The 23,058-nt window shown below is 43.4% G+C and overlaps 1 protein-coding gene across 4 annotated transcripts in view; it reads right to left on the bottom strand.

Annotated features, from left to right (window-relative positions):
* Window positions 1-23,058, bottom strand: part of ST7 (suppression of tumorigenicity 7) — a 98,311-nt gene that overhangs the window by 11,042 nt on the left and 64,211 nt on the right. For all 4 annotated transcript variants that reach the window (XM_083699297.1, XM_083699298.1, XM_083699299.1 and 1 more), the window contains exons 7-11: window positions 20,438-20,592; window positions 12,547-12,644; window positions 6,367-6,481; window positions 1,873-1,945; window positions 314-416 (exon numbers count right to left, since the gene is read on the bottom strand). In XM_083699297.1, the coding sequence (XP_083555423.1) occupies window positions 314-416; window positions 1,873-1,945; window positions 6,367-6,481; window positions 12,547-12,644; window positions 20,438-20,592 (544 nt within the window). The remainder of the gene's footprint in view (window positions 1-313; window positions 417-1,872; window positions 1,946-6,366; window positions 6,482-12,546; window positions 12,645-20,437; window positions 20,593-23,058) is intronic.

The following is a 23,058-nucleotide window of genomic DNA, read 5'->3' as shown; positions in this document are numbered from 1 at the left end:
AAAATGGCTGAAGGCGTAAGAAGACACTCCAAAAGAAGGTCTTCAAAGAGGAAGAGTATGAAACACACTGGAGAACTATTTATACAAGATCAAAAAAGGAGAAATCCTGAGGTTTAAAAAGAGGTTGATTTCAAGGTTTCGACAACTGTACTTGTTGCAGCAGTGACAAAGGCAGAAGACTGTACATCCTGCCCATAAAACTGGCTGCCCTGTTGTACTATATTAAATCCCCAACCCTTCCTTGTTCATCTCCCATTTCAAGTTCATTTTGGCTTTTGTTTCAAACGGCCGCAGTAACTCATTATAAACTCACTTTTGGCACATGTGGATTAAATTCTACTGCTCTGTGAATAGCTTCTACTGCATTCATCTCTGCCGTACTTAGCCCTCGTCTTGAAGCTGCCTCTGGAGAAAATCTACACGGAACAAAGAAAACAGGAAGCATGGAGGTCAACTTCAGCACAAGTAAAAGCATCAGAGGAGCATCGGTGTAGCAGGGGCCTTAGCGCTCTCCAATGGAAAAGCTGAGCAACCAAGTGACACAGAGGCTACTGACTAAAAATCCCAGCAGAAGTCGAAAGCACGTTTGCAACTTAGCGCGGCAAATGTATAAGCAGTCCAATTTCTTTTCTCTGTCTGCTAATCTAAATTTGCTTCATGTGCTTGTTTTTAAAAGCAGGACCAAAACCCCTCAAGGGAGGGGTGAAAAAAGAAAAAAAAATGCCAGTAAATTGTTCCAAATGGTGTTTTTTCCTTTTTAATTGAAAAATGCATTTTGGGAAGGCTTTAGAGTTCTTGAAGCCACAGCGACAGTAGCAGGTAATCTACTTTCAGCTGTACCCGTTCCTAGTGGTGTGCCCATACTGTGGGCAAATATCATCTGCCCCAGTGAATGGAAGGCGGGGGGCGGGGAATACCCAGACCATGCAATCTCTTTCTCACCTCACACCACATGGCTAACTCCATAGCTGAACTTGGCAGGCAGACACCACAGGGAAAGCTGTGACAAACCTAGCCCTGCCCTCCCAAGCTGGAGTCGCTGTGTAGGGAGGAAAGATGTTGCAGATGGTACTGGCGATCTACAGGACAAAAAAAAAAGAACGAAAGGGAAAAAAATTACTTAGGTCTCGAAGTGCAAATACACTATAATCGCAAAGTCTCTGCAAAAAATGAAAAAAGCAGGAAGGAAAGTGGTCTTTCCCATGCTGCTTCCTTCCCACCCTTTGGGCTGTGCTCTGAACCCGGGTAGCGTGTGCATGACGTGACGCCTTCTGCTCGGGATTTGTGCGCTTCCACCTCTGAGCAGAATCTGGCTCTTAGGAGCTCATCCCCTAAGGTGCCAAGCACCCACGAACAGCTGAATCCCTGCATCTCTGACAAATATCTTTGATAGCAGCTGAAGAAGCAGAGTGTGAGTTGCTAAGCACCCTAGAAAGACACTCCTAAGGAAGCTTTTGTGTTGCAGACTGAGATAATCCACTATTTGCCTGCCAGAAATACTTACACATTCACAATACTTGTTTCAAATAAATAATGTGCCTCACACACAATTATTCTGCTTGTAAGGATAAATTACATTTATAAAATTGTCACATTTTGTATACAAGAAGATGGCCAAGAGAACACCAGCTGTTTAAAAAAACAAAAACAAATGACAGCAGTAATATGTAGGTAACCATTGTTGATGCTATCCATGCAGTATACAAATGTGATATTCAAGTTGCCTCCATTATACAACATCAAATAAACATCACATGGCATGATAAAACATTTTCCTGCTAGTATGAATGGTCCTTCAGTAATGAAAAATGTTAGATGTCAGCCAAGTTTGCAGAGTAGAATTCTGGTGGACAGGTGTTCTTCTGGACTTACTTGTCAGAGACAGCTCTGGCTTTCAGCAGGGCAGCCGTGTAGCATATTGTGGCTGATTTTGGCAAACTTATATCTGTAGGGAAGAAAACGAAAATGAAAAAGCCTGTAAGTTTTAAAACCGCGATGGTGGTGATAAAACAGGAATCTATGAATACATTTTCAATACGTTTTGTGAAACGTGGAAACCCATCTAGAATCACATTGAGGAAGGATTGGAACCAATTATCTCCTCTAAATTGGAATGCTTGGTAGAATAAAGTCAAAGCTGTATCTCTTAGTGTTAATGATTTTAACCCTCTGACAAACATTTACCGCTTGGGAGATGCACCTCTCAGATCATCTCTGAGAGGGGGGCAGCGCAGTGAGGAAGAGTTTTTAAACACAACTAATATGCAGTATTTTTAGGAAATAGGAACATGCAATACTGCAATAATGCCAAGCAAGGAAGAAACATCCAAGATTGTACCTGAACTTAACTAAGGCTGATAGAGCTATGATGAACATGTTTGATATTCATTCATGTGTCTGTCACATTCATGTATGAAGTAGTGTCAAGGTCTACTTTATTTCATTTCGTAATTGCCTCCTGGGAGACATCCCAAAGCAATTAACAATAAAAGTGTCAATTTAAAACAACAATAAAAACACAAAATGTATACTATTTTACTTTAAAGCATATAAACAATATATTAAAACATGTATGAAAAGTTTTAAATAGCTAAAGGGGCATCTAAGTGAGGGAAATTGAACCTCCTTTTCTTTTCTACCCTCTTTGTGGTCCATCATCCCAGCAATGCCCCGAGGATTGGTAAGCCAGGCTGAAGCAACAGAATAAGCAGAGGTATCATGGGTAACAGTTCTGCTTCCTTCCTGCAGGCATGTTAGAAGAAGGCACACACTCTTGCCCCTCTCATGTTGACTGGGGGAAACACTGGAATAAACGAGCATGGCTGCCCCATTGCATCAACCTTGTTCTGTGTCTCAAGACTGCTTTCAGCTCAAATGCAAAGCCATGGAGAAAGAGAGCCAAGCTACACCACAAACTTGCAGCTATATTCTCCTTGCTCAGCTCTAATGGCCCTGGGAATTGGATTCTCATGAGGATACTGAGAAGTGCCAATCAAGAGATCCCTAGCTAGTCTCCTGGAGAAAGTATTCTTAAGGTTCCTTGGAGTTCAACAGGAGACAATTACTGTTAAGTGGGTTTAAGTCTGAAGTGTTCTGTTGTCCCCAGAGAGCCAAAAGGGAGAGATCCTGACTGACCTTTTCTCAGGTTGACCAAAATAGAATATGCTTAGCCAAACAGAGACCATTAATGGTTGGAAGAATTAGTCTTTGAATCATACAAAGATTCATTTCACACATTACGCAGTTATGAATATATGCTTACTGCCACATGTAAACATGGTAGGTTGCTTTGGCCAATTCCAGAACCCAGGACTTGGGTCTGTCTGTCTGTTTGTATGTATTTGACCAATGGATATCCTGCCCTTCTCAAACCCAGGGCAACTAACCAAGTAAAATGACTAACAGTATCAAGACCCTTAAAGCAATAAGGAAAACCTAGCTAAAAATCAGATATACAGAGAAAAGGAACAAAACATGGCAATAGCTAGAGAGAAACAAGCAGATGCCAAATTCAGTACTTGGGTCTCTAATACTAAACACAATATGTAAGTGTGGCAAGATTTCCACTCTCAAATAATTAGCAGAGATTAACAGTTACCACCAGCTCTCAACTTTAGAAGCATATGATCTGGTCAGGACTCCTGAGCCCCAATCCACCAGACTAGTGGTACTGGAAGTAGAGATGCTGGAAACTGACCCAGCTCCTAGCATTATGAACAGGTCTGAGCCAGAGTCCCATCCCATCACATTTGGATCCTTCAGCCAGGAACTCCTGAAATTAAGAGTAGGTACTCGTGGAACCTGCAGTCCCTAAGGAACCTCCACACCAGAGCTCAAATTTCTATGTCAATCGTTCAGCGCAGGCAATGAGCCTAGAGGGGAAGATTAAAAAGATGTGAAGTGCTAAGCCAGAACCTTCTCTCTTTAAGGCAGTCCACTCCTTAGGGAAGTGGTCTGTGAGATCTGGCCCCAAACACATGAAAGCCTTCTGTCTTCGTTGGAAAAGGTATGGCTTCTTGACATGGCTAGGATAGGCCAGATATACATGGCTAACACATGCCACATTTTTACCTGTGCATGGCATGTACAGGTTATCACTTCAAAACTCCCTGAAAGCATAAACCTAACACAGCAGGGTGAGAGAGAACCTTTTCACCTGATAAGCTAGTGTTCTACATGCAGGTAGTGTTCCACTGGCTAGTCCAGTATTTCCCGAACTTGGGTCTCCAGCTGTTTTGACTACAACTCCCATCATTCCTTGCTAGCAGGTCAGTTGTGATGGGAACTGTAGTTCAAAAACAGCTGGAGAACCAAGTTTGGGAAACATTGGGCTAGCCCACTTTGCTCAGCTATAAAAGGTAAAGGTAAAGGGACCCCTGACCATTAGGTCCAGTCGTGGCCGACTCTGGGGTTGCGGCGCTCATCTCACTTTATTGGCCGAGGGAGCCGGCGTACAGCTTCTGGGTCATGTGGCCAGCATGACTAAGCCGCTTCTGGCGAACCAGAGCAGCACACGGAAACGCTGTTTACCTTCCCGCTGGAGTGGTACCTATTTATCTGCTTGCACTTTGATGTGCTTTCAAACTGCTAGGTTGGCACAAGCTGGGACCGAACAAGGGGAGCTCACCCCGTTGGGGGGGTTTGAACCGCCAACTTTCTGATCAGCAAGCCCTAGGCTCTGTGGCTAAGACCACAGCGCCACCCGCGTCCCTTGCTCAGCTTTACTGTACTATAAAAGCAAGAGGTGAAATCTTGTACTGTGATCAAAAGGACAGATAGATGCCTCCAAAAGTGGCAGAAAAGCAATCTCCACCATATCCCCACAAGACTGTTTGGAAGATAGCGGAAGCCTCCAAAACAGCATGAATATTGTTATGAGAGGCTGCACAGCGAATTAGCAAAAATCACCTCTCCCTCTCTGCCAAAAGAAGAAGAAAATCCATTAGAAGAAGCATCAACCATATCAAAGACTTCAAATAGAGGCACAACTGCATATGACCCAAAATGTTTAATCAACAGTTCCCTAGGAAACTGCTACACACGCCCTCTATTTTTTTGAATAAAAAGGAATCATTTGAAAGCCGAAAATCCTCCCTAATATTTCAATTTTCTCTGTGCTATTAAGGTCAGAAGTCAATTAATGGCACTCACTGTCAAGACACGCTCCCCCTTTGAGGTTAATGAATAACTTGCTCTCAATGCCATTAAAAATAGCTGCTTTAATGGCAAACCATCCAGTATTTTGCAGTATGGCCTGAGGGTCAGGGAGGTTTCCATTTGCCATGAATCCTGCAAATAGCTTATTTCTTCTGAGCAAAGCCATTCAGCAGCAACAACAGATGCATATTTAACCCAGAATTCTGCAGCAGTTAAGCCATCAACCCTAACCCGAAACATCTTGCACATCTTTTTATTTAGCAAGCTTGCATACAGAATCCTCACAAAAACTGCAGGAGGAAGAATCTGCGGTTTAAGACATTAGAAGAGAATAATACTGGAGCATCTCTTAAAACAAGAGGCAGAAGCAGAAGAAGCTTGAAACATTTTATGTTCTTTGCCTGCCTTCAGTTTCCATGGTGAGCAGTTTCCAGGGCTGCAAACACTATAACCCTCTACTAATGGGAGGGAAAGAGCTTCCTCCAAAATTGCATGCGCCCTCTAGGTATGACCTCCCAGAGCATTTCTGCCGACAGCAAAAGAGAGGCAAAAAATGCACTTTGGGTAGGAACTTTAGATGTCTTAATTGTGCCAGAAGGCAATATTTCTGAAAGGCCACAAGACACAGAGAAGTCGAGATGATTCATTGTCTGGGAATATTTTGCATCTCTGAGTTCACCCAAGAGTCAATCACACTGTTAAACAGCAAGAAAACGGGATAATGAGGGATAGGAGGCACTATGTATCACAGAAGGGACCTGAGGGCCATTTAATCCAACATGCTGCAGGAATCCTACCCACAGCTGTCCCTGGGTTAGACAAGCCCACACAGATGCTTAGAAAGTTGAAGTAGCTTTAATCTGTTTTAGTTTTTAACTTTCGTATGTCTTTAAGGAGGGTTGTAATTTTTTTATTATTATTATTTTACCTTTTTGTAAACCATTTTGTTTGTTTGTTTGTTTTACAACCAAGCGATGTATAAATTTCATGAAATAAATAAATGGTCCGGAACACATGGAATGATGGAGAAGCTTAAGAAAGTTTCACCTTATGTAGAATTGTTTCAGAACTACAGAAGGCAGCATTTGAAAGAAGATGGGATTTTCACACTTTAAAGTGATTCTGTCACTGGAAGCTGCTCTCTCTTCCTCTCAATTCACACACACACACATACACACACACACAATGTAAAGAGGTACTTTTGCTTACCATCATATTTTGCTAAAACTGCCTGAACATCTGCATATGCTTGCAACTCCAACAGAGCTTCCAGCAAATTTTCGTGGATGTTGAACATGCTGAGAAGAGGGAATTCCTTCATTAACTATAATAATAATAAAAAATAAAGAGAATAGGCTTAGATTTAGCATGGAACCCTGCAACACTGATATGAAAGCAAGTGTAAACGACTGCTCTAAGGAAAACAAATTTAACAGTGCAATAATGATAAAATAAGTTAAAACTATAAAAACACTTAAAATGTCTACTGAAATAACAAAACAAATCTGCAGTAGGTGTCAAGACATCCACCAGGGTGGGGTCCCGTCTGATTTCAACTGAGCCACCGTACTGAATGTACAGTTCCTGGTGGGTACGAACAGTGAATCTGAGCCACAGAGGACCATGTAATCTCCTTGTATTTAATTCTTGTGTATGATCATATTCTGTGAGAGGGAACCTCCCAAAATCCGGGGTGGGGGCACACCAAACTACGCCCCAACATCCTCAAAAAAAATAAAGAGAAAAGGAATTGCTTTGTTCCAGATGCAGCAACTGTCAGGAAAAGGAAGAAAAATTTCTGCTTTCAGTTCAGGAGAGTCCATTCCCTCTCTCTCTAGCACTTCATTTTAAGGCAAACGCATGTAATCACTCAGTGTAGAAGCTAGAACAGGAAACATGCTTCATATACACTAGCTTAATCATGGTCTAGTAATTATTTCCTCCAAATAACTAAGTTAAATGGTTATCAAAATTACATCGGTTTTATAAAATGATTTACACGCCCCCCCCAAAAAAAAATTAAAGGGTTAACTTTTGGTGCAAACACCTTTGATAACAAGTCAGCAGAACTTGGCTTGCAAATGCATAGTTATTTTTCATTACACTTCACCTAGCAATCATTTTACATCTATTAATATAACATTGCATTATAAGGTGGTTCACTATTAGAACAGGAATTGAATCTAGAGCACATATAAAGTTGGAAATAAGTGTTCGCTCTAGCATCATGCAAATAAATAAAGGTATTTATTTATTGGGTCCAGTCGTGACCAACTCTGGGGTTGTGGCGCTCATCTCGCTTTATTGGCCAAGGGAGCCGACGTACAGCTTCCGGGTCATGTGGCCAGCATGACTAAGCCGCTTCTGGAGAACCAGAGCAGTGCACGGAAACACCGTTTACCTTCCCACCAGAGCGGTACCTATTTATCTACTTGCACTTTGACGTGCTTACGAACTGCTAGGTTGGCAGGAGCAGCGAACGAGCAACGGGAGCTCACCCCGTTGCAGGGATTCGAACCGCCAACCTGATCGGCAAGTCCTAGGCTCTGTGGTTTAACCCACAGCACCACCCGCGCTATATAAAATAAATACTTGTGAGCTATTTGTTTACGAGCCAACAAATAAAACAGAAGACTGACAACACATTAGAAACACATTACATGTTGACATTTATCTAGTTTGGGTTTGTTTGTTCTTTTGCTTTCTGACCAAATACGATTTCCACTCGCCCGTTACACAGTTTCGGGGTGATAGTCTTGGACATCAGACAACAGCAGAGAGACTGGACTGCGAGACAATGCAAATCAACAGCAGTCCCATCAGAAAAGCCTTACGGCTAAATCATTTTGGGTTGTGATTGTGAAAGCAGCCATCACTTTACTCTCGGAATAAATGCAATCAGATGAAAGCAAGTGGGCAAACAAAATGTTAACTCTAATGCATTTTCTCTTCCAGAGTGGAATTCTCCTTCAAAATGTTTGCAATAAATTACAAAGAAACACGGTAGGCTAGCACAGGATGAAAGGTAATGCAACTCGAGCACTTTTGTAAATTGACACAATAATGAGTTGCTCACTATATTTCTGTCTTTAAAATGTAAGGGAATATGCATGTTACTGTGCCATTTACCTTGCCATTTATAGAAAGATGAGGAATTACTTTGGGCTTTAGCATTGTAATCATTTTTCACCCATACGCTGGGCAAAATTAGGACTCCAGGTCTTGGGGATCTAGGTGTTCCGCTGCCCCTGGTCTTGATATACAAATATTGATGGACCACAACACCTACCAATGGCCAGGATGACTGGGGATGCTGAGGATTGTAATTCAACAACATCTGAGGACCCTGGTTGGGGAACTTCACCCTGTTGCCAGGGTCTCTATGCTGCTGCCATTCGGAAACCCAGCCAGATGGGTGGGGTATAAATAATAAATTATTATGATAAAACTGGGGGTGCGGTAATTTGTGTACATAGCCATGAAAGTGGGGGGGGGGTGAGGTATAACTGGTGCCCTGAGAAACTGATATCAGGGTTGCCAAGAATGCAGAAGCTGAACACTGGGTTCCTTGCAATGTTCCCTGTTGAATGGGACCGGTGGCGGGCTTTGGGCTCTCAAATTCCAGGGGCAGCCTGTGCAGTGCTAAAATTTGAGGGCCCCCTCCCACCTCTTGTGCTCCATTCTGTAACATTGTTGTGGCACCCCTTCCAGTGTGGCTTCACCGGTCGTGCTACCTTACAACCGCCTCTGATGGGATCCATTAAGGTTAACACGAGGCACCTAGTGATGGCAACACGGTTATAACAGGACACATAATTCAGTCTCATTAAGTCCATTAGTAACCCCAGGATGCCTGGATTGGATCAATAGTTTTTACATCGCCTCTAGACACAATATAGGCAGAAAGGTAAGAGAATGAAAGTGCATTCATTAGGGTTGCCATACGTCCAGAATTTTCCAGACATGTCTTGGGTTTTAATGGCGGAATTAGTGTCCGGGGTGGAATCGGTAAAATGTCCTGGTTTTTTGTCAAGAGAACAAGGAAGTGTGTGTTTTGAGTATCACTCATTTCCCCCAAAAAGCTCAACTAAGAGTATGTTTCCAGGCCGATGAACAAAGCCTCAATGCTACAATTCCTAATGCTGTTGTCTCCATTTCGTTGCCGCTTAGCTTAAAAACACTGCCATACCTCCATTTTCCAGCACAGTACGTCACATATCGTTAAGGAGTAGCCACATTGTGACAAAAGCAGTTCGTTAAAATGGGGCAATGTCTGACAAGGAAGAGGTTGTTGCAGTTTTGTATCACAAAAGTAGTTAACTGTTGTTGTTGTTGTTGTTGTTGTTGTTGTTGTTGTTGTTGTTATTTATACCCCACCCATCTGGCTGGGTTTCCCCAGCCACTCTGGGCGGTTTCCAACAAAAGATTAAAAATACATTAAAACACCAGTCATTAAAAACTTCCCTAAACAGGGCTGCCTTCAGACATCTTCTAAACGTCAGATAGTTTTCTTTGACATCTGGTGGGAAAGCGTTCCACTGGGTGGGCGCCACTACCGAGAAGGCCCTCTGCCTGGTTTCCTGTAGCTTTGCTTCTCGCAGTGAGGGAACTGTCAGAAGGCCCTCAGCACGGGACCTGAGTGTCTGGACAGAATGATGGGGGTGGAAACACTCCTTCAGGTATACTGGGCCGAGGCCGTTTAGGGCTTTCAAGGTGAGCACCAACACTTTGAATTGTGCTCGGAAACATACTGGCAGCCAACGTAGGTCTTTCAAGACCAGTGTTATGTGGTCTTGGCGGCCGCTCCCAGTCACCAGTCTAGCATTCTGGATTAGTTGTAGTTTCAGGGGCCACCTTCAAAGGTAGCCCCACGTAGAGCGTGTTGTAGTCTGAGCGGGAGATAACTAGAGCATGCACCACTCTGGCGAGACAGTCAGTGGTTCTTAGCTCAGTCAGTAGAGCACAAGACTCTTAATCTCAGGGTTGTTATATATTGCCTTAAGCCTGGAAATGAGACTAACCATTGAGATCTTAAGTGCACTGGAAGGCTGCTTGCTGAATCCCTATTTTGTTTCCCAGAACATGTCAGCATTCACATGTTAGCACTTCTCCTGATATAGCCTTGGCTCTGGCGGGGGTGCATGCACACCTTCCTCCAATCTTTCAAACAAACTCATAGCCTCTGCCCTTCCTCCCAATGCTGTGATGTGGAATGAAGCTGCAAAAATGGTTATTCATTGAACTGTGGGGGAGAGGGGTCCATCTTCCCACCTATGCCTGGGATTCAGAACTGGCAAGATAAAATTCATCTTTTTTTTTTCAAAAGTAGAAAACCTTGACTTGGCTCCGTGGGAACAAACAGCTGAAGGAGTTAGAAGGCTCAAATGGCTGCCCCAAGATTCCTTGGTGTAGAAGGAGAAATCCTTTCTCAAGATGGAGAAATCCTCCCCATTAACGGCCATCTGTCAAGTTTGTGGTCCTAAGAATGCTGCTACATTTAGCTAGAGCTCAAGAGCGGCGGAATGTCTGACAGCTTCACAATGATGGAACTGAAGCTGTCACGTATGTTGGTAGTGAGCTAAATACGTGTAAAATCCAGGAAAATGGAATTAGACTGCAAAGAGGGGGTGACCATTTCCTGATAAGGTCTGCCCGTTTCACTACTGGTGCATATTTCCCTTGGGGCTACTATGCATGCACTTACATGCTGTACTAAGTATTGGCAAATGAACTAGAGTGCTGACAGCAACTGAGATAAGTAGAAAATTGTATCGCGGGAATGAGCTCAGGAAGGGAGGTCAAAGCATCAGCAATGTCATCAGCCTAATATAGCCTCTCTCTCCCCACCCCACCCCCCAACAGGGAACAATGCTCGTTTTAGGATTCCTAATTAAAAATCTCTCTCTCTATATATATTATGATACCATTTTTGTTGCATCCAGCACCACACTTGCCTCTTTCCAAGTCATAAAGTAATTGCATCAGTTTCTGGTTTTGCCACATTTACTCTTGATAAGGGAACCGTCCCATTACATGCTGATCCTTTTAAAATAAATAATAGCATTTGTCTGGTGGTTATGCCTCCCTTCCTTGTATCAGTGAAATCTGGGAGTACGGGGCTTACTTCCTTCCTCCCCATTGACAATAAAAGGCAACATTCAAATCAGGAAACCCTGCACTTATTTGAAAGCAGGGTCTCCCTTACCCTGGGTGTTAGAGGACTGAAGTCCCCCAAACCCTGGGAACCATCCCTTGTTGGTCTAGCAGGCGCCAAATGACCAGAGTTGAAACCCAAACCTGCAAGGTAGTACAGCAGCCATCGCTGCTATAGTCCAACCAGTCTGGGCCAGGAGACTCCCAGAACCTTACCAGATACCCCTTGAGATTCACATGAACATGAGCTGGAAACCAGACTCATGCCCACAAAAATTACTCAGTAGCAGTTTGGCCAAGAAACAGGACCCAGTACCAAGGACTTTCACCAGAAACCACATGAAGATTGAAGAGGTAGATTTGTTCCACACAATTAAAATAGAACTCATAGGCCACTGAAAAAATACAATTGCAGAATATTGCTAAGAGTGCAAGAGAACACAATTGCAAAACAAAAGAAAAATAGCAAAGCTCATTTAGCAGAGTTCTAATACACAGCAAAGGATCAATGGACCCCACAGATGTCGGAAAAAGTGTACGGCAGCAGACAAGGGAATAGGGTAACTCCATACAATATAGCCTACCAGCTGAACCAAGTCTTCCTAGCCAATCAGAAGACTCCCCATTTGTAAATTTCCAAAACCTAAGCGTGACCATGCCATCTCATAGCTGAGTCATCCCTTCCAATTGACAAGCCACTATTGTGGTCTTGAAGATGCAGCGCTGTCAAATGACTTGGCATGAGATCATCTTCCAATTAGTGGGAAAGAACTAAAGGCCAACGTTTACCCAGAGGTCTTGAGTAAAGGAGCCATCTTTGCGGGCAAGGCCCAAACTGAAAAACCAAGGTATCAAACTCACTAGAAAACTTTCGATATTCAGGGTAAGGGAGTGGGGATCTCCCAGGTCAGACCCTTTACATGCAGTGAGGCAATAGGAGAGGAGCAGAAAGTGAAAAGAGGGAATAAAAAGCAAGTCCAATAGAGGCATTGTTGGGATATTTTCTTAGGGCCCTTATGCATTTCACATGAGCTCAAGAAGGTCTTCCACTCTCATCATGCAGGGAACTATGAAGCTGGGGATAATGTCGGGAAGGATCCGCACAAAGAATCAATGCTGGAATAGGTATTTTAAGTGTCACGGTTATGCTCAAAGACAGGCATAGTGAGCATCCTATCTATGCTTTTTGGACTGCGCATGGTAATAAGACAAATATGAACACAAATCCAAACTCACATCTCTCATCATTTTCACAGCTTCCCTGGTCCTCCCCAGCTTTCTTGTACACATTGCCAGTCTCCTCTTAATGTAGACTAATACATTAGTGTCCCGTCCTGGGGAGAGAGAGGGAGAGAGAAGGAAAGAGAGAGAGAAAGAAGGAGGGGGGAGGTTTTAAGAGGATGAGTGTTTGCAGAAACAGACAGAACAAAGGTTCCATTTAACATCCTCAAAGTGTAAGGTATAACCTTTCCTTTGAATTCTTATTGCTGAATACCAAAGATATGTGGAAGGAAGCAATAAAAAGTACATAGACCAACAACCCTCCGTATTAAGTTACAAAGATCTAGAGTTGGAACCTGCCCGTCAACAGTAGGATTAGTCAAGAAGTACACCTATAAAAAAAAATGCGAGGGTTTTTCTTTAGCCCTCAATTCTACGGTATACTGTTAACAATTCTAATTACCAATACAAGAAGAACTTACATGCATGCCAAAATTATGCAAACTTCTATACCTTGCCTCTCTTAGGCAAGTGTTTATCATCCTGACTCTGAAAAGGTTTCCATTTCTGATGAAGTTTAGCTACAAATGACTGCAGTGTGAATGACCCTATTGCTGTTGCAGGTTGCTTTCTGTACAGCTGAATCCAAATTTATTTATTTATTGAATTTGTTATGCTGCCCTTCCTCCCAAAGGAGTCCAGGGCTATCAACATCACCATGCAATTTAAAGAGTTCTGGTAAGAGGAGAGATGCTTTCAGCTACCAGCTTCAAGTCAGCCATCCCTCCAGGGCATTCTTTGTACACTGTAAACAGCCGACTGCCGCTCTTCAGAGTTCAGCCATACATAGCAGCACTGGAATTTGAATTTGCCTTCTGTGCAATGGCGTTCTATGCATCGCAAGCTGAGTCTCTTCAGTACCATGGAGAGAATCCCTTCTCTCTCTCTCTGTCAATAGCACACTTTCAGAAGCAGTAGCATGTAAATACTGATTATGTGAGCACCAGAGCTTGCAAGACAGGGGGCTTATAGCAAGACAGGGGTGCTATAACAAGCCCCATTGAAGGATGAACCATGCAGTGAATGCCTAATATAAAATAAGAAGGCCACACCAACAAATGATTTTAACAAAAAAAACCCCTCATGTCTCTATGGGGCTGGCTTGTTGCACAAGACTTCAAGAAGGAGGAGGGCAAATGGGACATGCAAGTAGGATTGCTGCTGCTCAGGACCCCAACTATTCCATTCCAGCCCCCTCCAGGTTTTCCCGTTGACCATCTCCCACCCCCAAAGTTGGTCAACATTCCATAGTCATTGATAACATTCATTTTGGGGGGGGGGTTGGGGGAGAGGGGGGTCCCCAGTACAGTTTTTCTTGTAAACATGATAGCTTTATTATTATTATTATTATTATTATTATTATTATTATTATTGTTATTGTTATTATTATTATTATTATTTCTGCAAGCTTTAGGGTTCCTCCAAGCCTGCCAATACCACACACGTGAATGAGTTATGGCTACATGATTGACAGCACTCACAGCTTGAGCATCAGCAATAGACATGATGTGAGGTCTTTTCTCGTGGGACTTAACAAAGAGACACTTGTTATTCAACACTACACAGGGGGTACCGAGAAACTTATGGTCTTTCCCCATCCCAGCCATACTCCTTCAGCCAGCCTAGAGGATGAAAAGGGGAAGGGGTGGAGAAACCATGAAAACTTTTGTGTATAGATTGGACTCTGAAGCCTTGGTAGACCAGGTGAGGCATGCAGCGTTCAGGTCTGCCTGCCTCCAAAGGGTGCCTCTACAACTGAAAAATCCTTTCCTTGCTTCAGGTACAGTGGTGCCTCGCAAGACGAAAAGAATCCGTTCCGCGATTCTCTTCGTCTAGCGGTTTTCTCGTCTTGCGAAGCAAGCCCATTGACAGCTTAGCGGATTAGCGCTACAGCGGTCTAGCGGCTTTTAGCGATCAGCTGTTAAGTGGCTTAGGAAAAGGGGGGGAAAGCGAAAAAAAACCGCGGGAACTCGCAAGATTTTTTCGTCTTGCGAAGCAACCCCATAGGGAAATTCGTTTCGCGAAGCGCCTCCAAAACGGAAAACCCTTTCGTCTAGCGGGTTTTCCGTCTTGCGAGGCGTTCGTCTTGCGGGGCACCACTGTATTCCAAGCAGTCAAATTCCTACACACACACACACAATATATATATATATATATATATATATATATATATATATATATATATATATTTGCTTTCGTAGATTTTCACGGGTACAGGAATGCAGGTTTTGGTGTCCTCGGGTGTCTTCCCGTGTAAAAGTTGGGGTGTCTAGGCGACGTTTCGACGAGGTCTCACTCGTCATCTTCAGGCTGGTGCTTTCGGCTTCTTGTTACTGGAACAGAGCGGGATCTCAATGTTTGAGTTCCTATAAATACTGTAGAGGGGGTGTGGTGTCTAGCCTCCAATGTTCTGGGCAGAGAGGAAGTTCCCAGGCTAGTGTGCCTTTTCTTCTTTTGTTCCTTAATTACTTGAGAGATACCTTGAGTGATTTCTTGAGTGATATCCTGAGTACCACTTAGGTGGGTCATTAGGTGTGGATTAGTTGCTAAAGTCTTTGTGTCTTGACCTCTTGAACTTTGTGAAGAGTTTTCCTGAGAAGATGGCTGTATTGCACTTAGTTGTGCTTTGGCTTGGCTTCGTGTATAGGGGCGAGCTGTGGTTTTGTGGCTTGTGTCAGCCAGATCTGTGTAGGGATTGCAGGGGGGTGCAGCATCCGGAGGTGCCACCATGGATTGGCTACTGGATGGTGTCAGTAATTCATCTGTGGAGAGGGTCTGGGTTTGGGTCTGGTGTGGTTGATTGGTGTTGGCGTTCTGTGTGCCTCTGGATCTGGTGTCAGTTTTTGTGGGGAGGGCTAATTTCCAGATGTCTGGCAAGCGGGATGTGTCGTCACGCTTGTTCATGTTGTGAGGGTGTTTCTCTATCTCGATGGCTTCCATGATTATTCTCTTGTGGTGATGTTCCGTGTTAAAGAGCAATTTGGAATCTGCAAAATTAATTTCGTGTCCTGTTTCTTTCATGTGTTGGAAAAGAGAGGAAGTTTTTTCTTCTTTTTTGACGGCATTCTTGTGTTCTGCGATACGTGCATTTATTCGTCTGTTTGTTTGTCCAATGTACGTGGCTGGGCAGACTTTGCAGCAAAACAGGATTACGAAGCTAATCCAAAAGGAAACACCCCCCAAAAACCAAGACACAGAAGAAAACAATGGCATGGCCCTCCTTCCTTATATCAAGGGCACTACAGATAAAATTAGCAAAATCCTCCATAAACACAATATCAAAACAGCCTTTTGCACCAACCAAAAAATAGCCAATATCCTCAGAAACCCCAAGGATAAAATCCAGTTGGAAAACCAAGGGATCTATGAAATACCCTGCAAAGTCTGCCCAGCCACGTACATTGGACAAACAAACAGACGAATAAATGCACGTATCGCAGAACACAAGAATGCCGTCAAAAAAGAAGAAAAAACTTCCTCTCTTTTCCAACACATGAAAGAAACAGGACACGAAATTAATTTTGCAGATTCCAAATTGCTCTTTAACACGGAACATCACCACAAGAGAATAATCATGGAAGCCATCGAGATAGAGAAACACCCTCACAACATGAACAAGCGTGACGACACATCCCGCTTGCCAGACATCTGGAAATTAGCCCTCCCCACAAAAACTGACACCAGATCCAGAGGCACACAGAACGCCAACACCAATCAACCACACCAGACCCAAACCCAGACCCTCTCCACAGATGAATTACTGACACCATCCAGTAGCCAATCCATGGTGGCACCTCCGGATGCTGCACCCCCCTGCAATCCCTACACAGATCTGGCTGACACAAGCCACAAAACCACAGCTCGCCCCTATACACGAAGCCAAGCCAAAGCACAACTAAGTGCAATACAGCCATCTTCTCAGGAAAACTCTTCACAAAGTTCAAGAGGTCAAGACACAAAGACTTTAGCAACTAATCCACACCTAATGACCCACCTAAGTGGTACTCAGGATATCACTCAAGAAATCACTCAAGGTATCTCTCAAGTAATTAAGGAACAAAAGAAGAAAAGGCACACTAGCCTGGGAACTTCCTCTCTGCCCAGAACATTGGAGGCTAGACACCACACCCCCTCTACAGTATTTATAGGAACTCAAACATTGAGATCCCGCTCTGTTCCAGTAACAAGAAGCCGAAAGCACCAGCCTGAAGATGACGAGTGAGACCTCGTCGAAACGTCGCCTAGACACCCCAACTTTTACACGGGAAGACACCCGAGGACACCAAAACCTGCATATATATATATATATATATATATATATATATATATATATATATATAGACTAAGCAGAAAAATTTTCTGCCTCTGGTAGAAATGTGTGAATATAAACATGCTGAACTCTTCCTTCACACTGAATTTACCCAGTTCCTTGTGATATCATAGTTATTCACAAACATTAATACAAACAAATTTCAGCACTGATCGTTTAACAAAGAGGAAATCAGGATTTTTTTCTCTTTTCAAATACTTTTTTGAGAATGAGGCATCATACCCTTTCTTTAGTTGTAATATGCCCTCTTTTAAGGACTGAACAGAAAATGTTCATGTAGAATGATCTATAGATCCACAGTATTGAGACAACACACCTGTTGTGTTGCCATACATTGGCCTAATGTATCCTACTTGTCAACCAAATATTTGCAGATTATGGTCCTCACGTTTTAAAGTCTCTTCTAATCACAACAAGATATAAGCCAAAAGCATTCAGAATACATACAAATTATCCCAAAGCCAAGATTGTACTTTTCAGACAGATTAAGCAACTGGTCTGACTTTCAAAGAGAAAATAAATAAGGCAGGAGAGGGAATTCCTTCAGCTGTAGTTCATATTAAGTAACCACTTGTCTCTAGAATGGTTTCTCAGTATTTAATAAAGGGCTCATTAGCCACATCTGTTTTCAACATGGTTATATATAACATAATTAGATTGGTCTGTCCTCCAAGCTGTGTTATAGTGACTCAAGGAATGGTCAACATGAAGTCAACAAAAGCTTCTATTCAAGACATTCTAAAATGGTCTTGGGCTGTAATCCTATCTACATTTACCTGAGAGTAGGTCCCACTGAATTCAATAGCACTTATGTCTGAGTAGACATGCATAGGATTACACAGTTATTTACAGAATTTGAGGCTTTTCATCATTTTCTGGAATACAAAATCATTTCCCTTGGTTGAATTTAAGAAAGCCAAATTACAAACACTTTCACCCTGCCAGTCTCTGTGTTATCAGGAACAATTTGCATGGAATAGATAGAAACAGGAGGTTGGGAGGTGTCAAAAGGATATTCTAAAACAAGATCCTCTGCAGGATCCATTTAATGGGCTGATGGAAGATCATCTAGTTTGTTGAGTGCCTCAAAAGCAGGTAAGGAACAAATAGCAGTTCAATAGTAATTTTACCAACATCTGGCTAGATTTGTCATGACAATCACTTCTGGGTTCTGCTGTGTTTAAAATGTCTATTGGGAAGAGATTTCTCTCTCTCTCTGCCTCACAGATGCCACATGCAAAGAGGCCCTCAGATGTTTCCTGGACTTTTTAATCCTAAAATCTTCCATGATAAGATCTTTTGTACCACCCAACATATCTGGAATTATCATGGGGTAAACTCGTAGAACTTCTTTCCCTGTCCAACTCCTAACCTTTTCATCTGTGCTCAATACACACATTCCATTTCATTTTCTGCCTGAGATCACTGTGCCTGAAATGAGAAGCCATCCTTATCAGTGAGCCCAATAGGGTCATCACCCACATTTTTGTGAAATTTGAGCATTCTGTTTTATAGACATGCTGCTGATTGCTTGAATCAATCTTCTACGCTGTTATTTCCATGTGCCCCAATGGGAGGCTCCTCACTCTAAGAAACACATTTCATTTTGGGGAATATGTCGTGAATAAACATTTCCTGGAACACGCTAGCTAGGTAAACAGCTTATGGAAATGCAGAAACATCAAATCTTATTGGGCAACTTTCACACTTCTTTCCCACACTAAGTGGAAAAGTGACCTTCAAAATTATTGCATTGTTTCAGGCTCCTGTTCCCTGAAGTTCAGCAGGTTAAATAAGCTGATCTCTTACAGCTTCTTTCCAAATTTGGCAATGATTATTCCAGGTAACTTGTTGCACTCATTTAAAAGTATCCTTTTGAACACAAATAGCCACAACTGGACGATACACGTCTTTGTTCAATGGTACTAATGCTTCCTGGTACTACTTGGCCACCCCAAGATAAATTGCTTTGCACCGACCATGCATTTGATTTCCCCCAAAGAATCCTGAAAACTGCAGTTTATCCTTCACAGACATACAGTTCCCACGATTCTATGGGGAAGTCAGGTGCATCAAATGTATGGTTGTGTGCACAGTACTCCCAATAACTGCACTTACACACACACACACACAATTAAACATATTTTATTATACCATACATGTGACTTCCTTCCCTCGCCTTCCAAGGTTCATTTAAATTCCCCTCCGTTCCTGCATATTTTGATATATCCATCAAATTCCATTTTCCTACCTTACATCACTTCAATATTTATTACACCATTTAATTCCAATAACTGCATTTCCATCAGTAGCAGATGCCTCACATTTATGGAGAGCAGAAGTAGGGAAATGGATCCCTAACTCCCTCACAGCCTGCTGGCCAACTCTGAAAGCTGAGTGGGACCACACACCTGTCAATAACCTGATGTCATAATGACATCACCAGTTGACCGCTGCCCCTTCAAAGGGGTTTGCTGCAACCTCTGACCAGCAGTTACAGGGAGCCCCTTTTACGGAGGACAAGAAACAAACCTTTTCAATTATTTTTAATTAAAGCTAAAATTCTCAAGAATAGGAATACTGTGTTCAGTGCTGTTTCTGGGGAGAATCGTGGTATATAACACACAACCCTGTGAAAAAGTGCTATAGTGGGGTAGGAGAGCTAAAAAATAAAAATAATTCACATCTGGCAACCAATGTGCCACTTGCAAATAAAGAAGATTTGGAATTGAAATACTGCTCAGTCATTGAATTCATTGAGAAACCTAACCCTAACATCACATGGTAAGAATAAGGAGAGTCCTCTGACCCCACAGAATACTCAGAAATTGCTGGAGGAGGAATGGTGTACAAACGGCATGTAAATCTTTTACGTGAAATGCAAGTTTGAGAGGGGTAGCTAGGTGTGTTAGGAGAGCTAAAAAAAATATGCTGATATATTTCACATGTGGCAAACCAATACGCTTCTTTGGTTTCAGATGGTGCATGGGTAGAGGAGCCTAAAAAGCCAAAGGCACAAATTCTCACGGCCCTATAGCGGCTATGGTGGCTCATTTACCTGAAGTAATGCATTTAGCATTCACTCTGAAAGTGTATACAGTGGTACCTTGGTTCTTGAACTTAATCCGTTCCGGGGGTCCGTTTAACTCCCAAAACCATTCGAAAACCAAGACGCAGCTTCCGATTGGCTGCAGGAGCTTCCTGTACTCAAGTGGAAGCTGCATCAGATGTTTGGCTTCCGAAAAACGTTCGCAAACTGGAACACTTACTTCCGGGTTTGTGGCATTCGGGAGCCGATTTCCTCGACAACTAAGCCGTTCGAAAACCAAGGTACCACTGTACTCGATTCTGACCAAACAGCCTCCTAGAATCGAGTAAACACTTCCATAGGTAATGGTTGCCAGATGTGAAATATGTCGGCGTTGTTTTCAGTTCTCCTACCCCGCTACTAGCAACTATTTGTCTCTTGAAAGGTCTCGGGACTTTTAGTTGAAGAGAGAAGAAAGACTAGCTTACTGTGTTGAGCTTCGTATTGGGCACCATGATGCTGCAGCTGTTGGCTACGCCTGTAGCAGCCTTCGCCAGCCTTCAGAGCCTGTTTGAACAACTTCTCTGCTTCCACAATAGTTGTTGCTTCCTCTTCTGCCAACAGAATATAGGCAGTGGCACACCTGTCAGTGAAACAACAGAAACAATCAATAGTAAGACAAACTAATAATAATAATAATATCTTTATTGTCATTGCCCCCTCTCAGGGACAACGAAATTACTTGGCTGCTCCATCCACCCAGATAGGGCACTCCACTCAAAATCAGAACAACTATAAAAACACTAATTAAAACAATATAATATAATACAGCAAGGAAGATTAGATGACTTTCAAAGTCCAGGTTTCCCATTCAGGGCCGAGATCGCTCTGGAGAAGAAGCTGTTCTTGAGACGGCTCGTTCTTGTCATCATCGTCCTGTATCTCCGTCCCGACGGCAGGAGCTTTATTGGCCGAGGGAGCCGGCGTACAGCTTCTGGGTCATGTGGCCAGCATGACTAAGCCACTTCTGGGGAACCAGAGCAGCGCACGGAAACGCCGTTTACCTTCCCGCCAGAGCAGTACCCATTTATCTACTTGCACTTCTGATGTTCTTTCGAACTGCTAGGTTGGAAGGAGCAGGGACCGAGCAATGGGAGCTCACCCTGTCACGGGGATTCGAACCACCGACCTTCTGATCGGCAAGCCCTGGGCTTTGTAGTTTAACCCACAGCGCCACCCGGGTCCCAATTTGTGATAGGAAACACGCCTGCAATTTGATGTGTTCATGGAGGCTCTCCGAAGCATCTGCTATGCTGCGGTCTATTAGTGCTACTCCATTCACTTCACTGGAGGAGAACAATTCTGCAAGGTATGTGCGAAGCCACCCAGCCACTGAAGCCAATGGCAGGAGCAGCAACAGGCTGCAACCCAGACCTCTGCATGAACAAGGGACTCCTGTTCCTGATAATGGAGACTGCAGCCTGAAAGTTTCATTTGAACTGGGCAGGACCTGGACCCATGGCTTTTTCTCCCATATAGAGATCTTACCACAAGAAGCTGTCTGAAATGCAGGTTCTATGTGACACCAGTAAGGGTGTGATCCATGCTATAATAATAAATACTAAATTTTTATTTATACCCCGCCCTTCCCAGTTCAGAAAACCAGGCTCAGGGTGGCTAACAACCAATTTAAAACACTTAGTTGTAAAAGCAGCATAAAATACAGTATAAAAACATGAATAACAATGAAATTCAAAGTTCAGAAATCAATTTGGGGGAAATCCATCTAATAAGCTTTAGATAGTCACCAGGGCTAACTGGCTGAATTAGTCCTACTTGGGCCAGCGAGGAAGCCAGGGGAGAATTAGCTGTAGTGTCTCAGAGCGGGTAATCTTCATAAAAGTGGAGAGGGGAGAGAGAAGGGAAATAAAAGATCAGGCTGAATTCAACTTAAAGGCCAGGTGGAATAGCTCTTTCTTACAGGCCCGACGGAAAGAGGTTAAATCCTGCAGGGCTCTAGTCTCATGGGACAGAGCATTCCACCAGGTCGGAGCCATCACTGAAAAGGCCCTGGTGGAGGATAGTCTGACTTCCTTAGGGCCTGGGACCTCTAAATTATGGTTATTCATGGACCTTAAGGTCCTCTGCGGGGCATACCAGGAGAGGCGGTCCCATAAATATGCAAACCACACTATCACCAGGCCAGAAATCCCAGGCATACAAAGCTGGGACTCGTGATATGGCAGAGTCCAGCAAGCTGTGCAGCATTTGCAATAACTGTTGTGGCCAGTCAGATCCATTGCAATAGGTCCCGGTCAAATATAGTGTCTACGTGAAGCTCCATTCGTTCTGTGACTCAGCAGACCACTGGCACTCAGTGCAGAGCGGCTGGTATGCAAAGCCCCAGTAAGGAGGCAAGGAGCCACTGTCCAGACACACAGAACATGTAAAGTTCTGCAAAGCAAAATTCTGTGCAGGATTGTGTTCCAAACAAATAACTGGCAATACATCGCTGGATCAGAGTAGGCCACTATTTTTAACTTGAAACATTCGGAATGGAGCCCAGAAAATACAAAAACAATTGAATGTGTATTTTATTTTAAAGGAATAACAAAGTCCATATTTGAAATAAATAGGCCTCAGTATTAGCAGAATTTCTCCTGCTCTTAGGTAAAGGTAAAGGGACCCCTGACCATTAGGTCCAGTCATGGCCAACTCTGGGGTTGTGGCGCTCATCTCGCTTTATGGGCCGAGGGAGCCGGCGTACAGCTTCCGGGTCATGTGGCCAGCAGGACTAAGCCACTTCTGGAGAACCAGAGCAGCGCATGGAAATGCCGTTTATCTTCCCACCGGAGCGGTACCTATTTATCTACTTGCACTTTGACGTGCTTTCGAACTGCTAGGTTGGCAGGAGCAGGGATCGAGCAACAGGAGCTCACCCCCTTGTGGGGATTCGAACCGCCGACCTTCTGATCAGCAAGTCCTAGGCTCTGTGGTTTAACCCACAGCGTCACCCTGCACCAACAGATAAAAGAAGAAAAAAGAATTATAGGTCCTTCCCTATTGCCCATCGTTAGGAAATTTAGAGAACTACCTCACTTTGTACCTC

This window comes from Podarcis gaigeae (genome assembly GCF_964106915.1).
Source record: "Podarcis gaigeae genome assembly, chromosome: 10".
In the NCBI taxonomy this organism is placed as follows: Eukaryota; Metazoa; Chordata; class Lepidosauria; order Squamata; family Lacertidae; genus Podarcis; species Podarcis gaigeae.
Note: the sequence above shows the minus strand (reverse complement) of the source record. Positions and strands in the feature narration are given on the sequence as shown.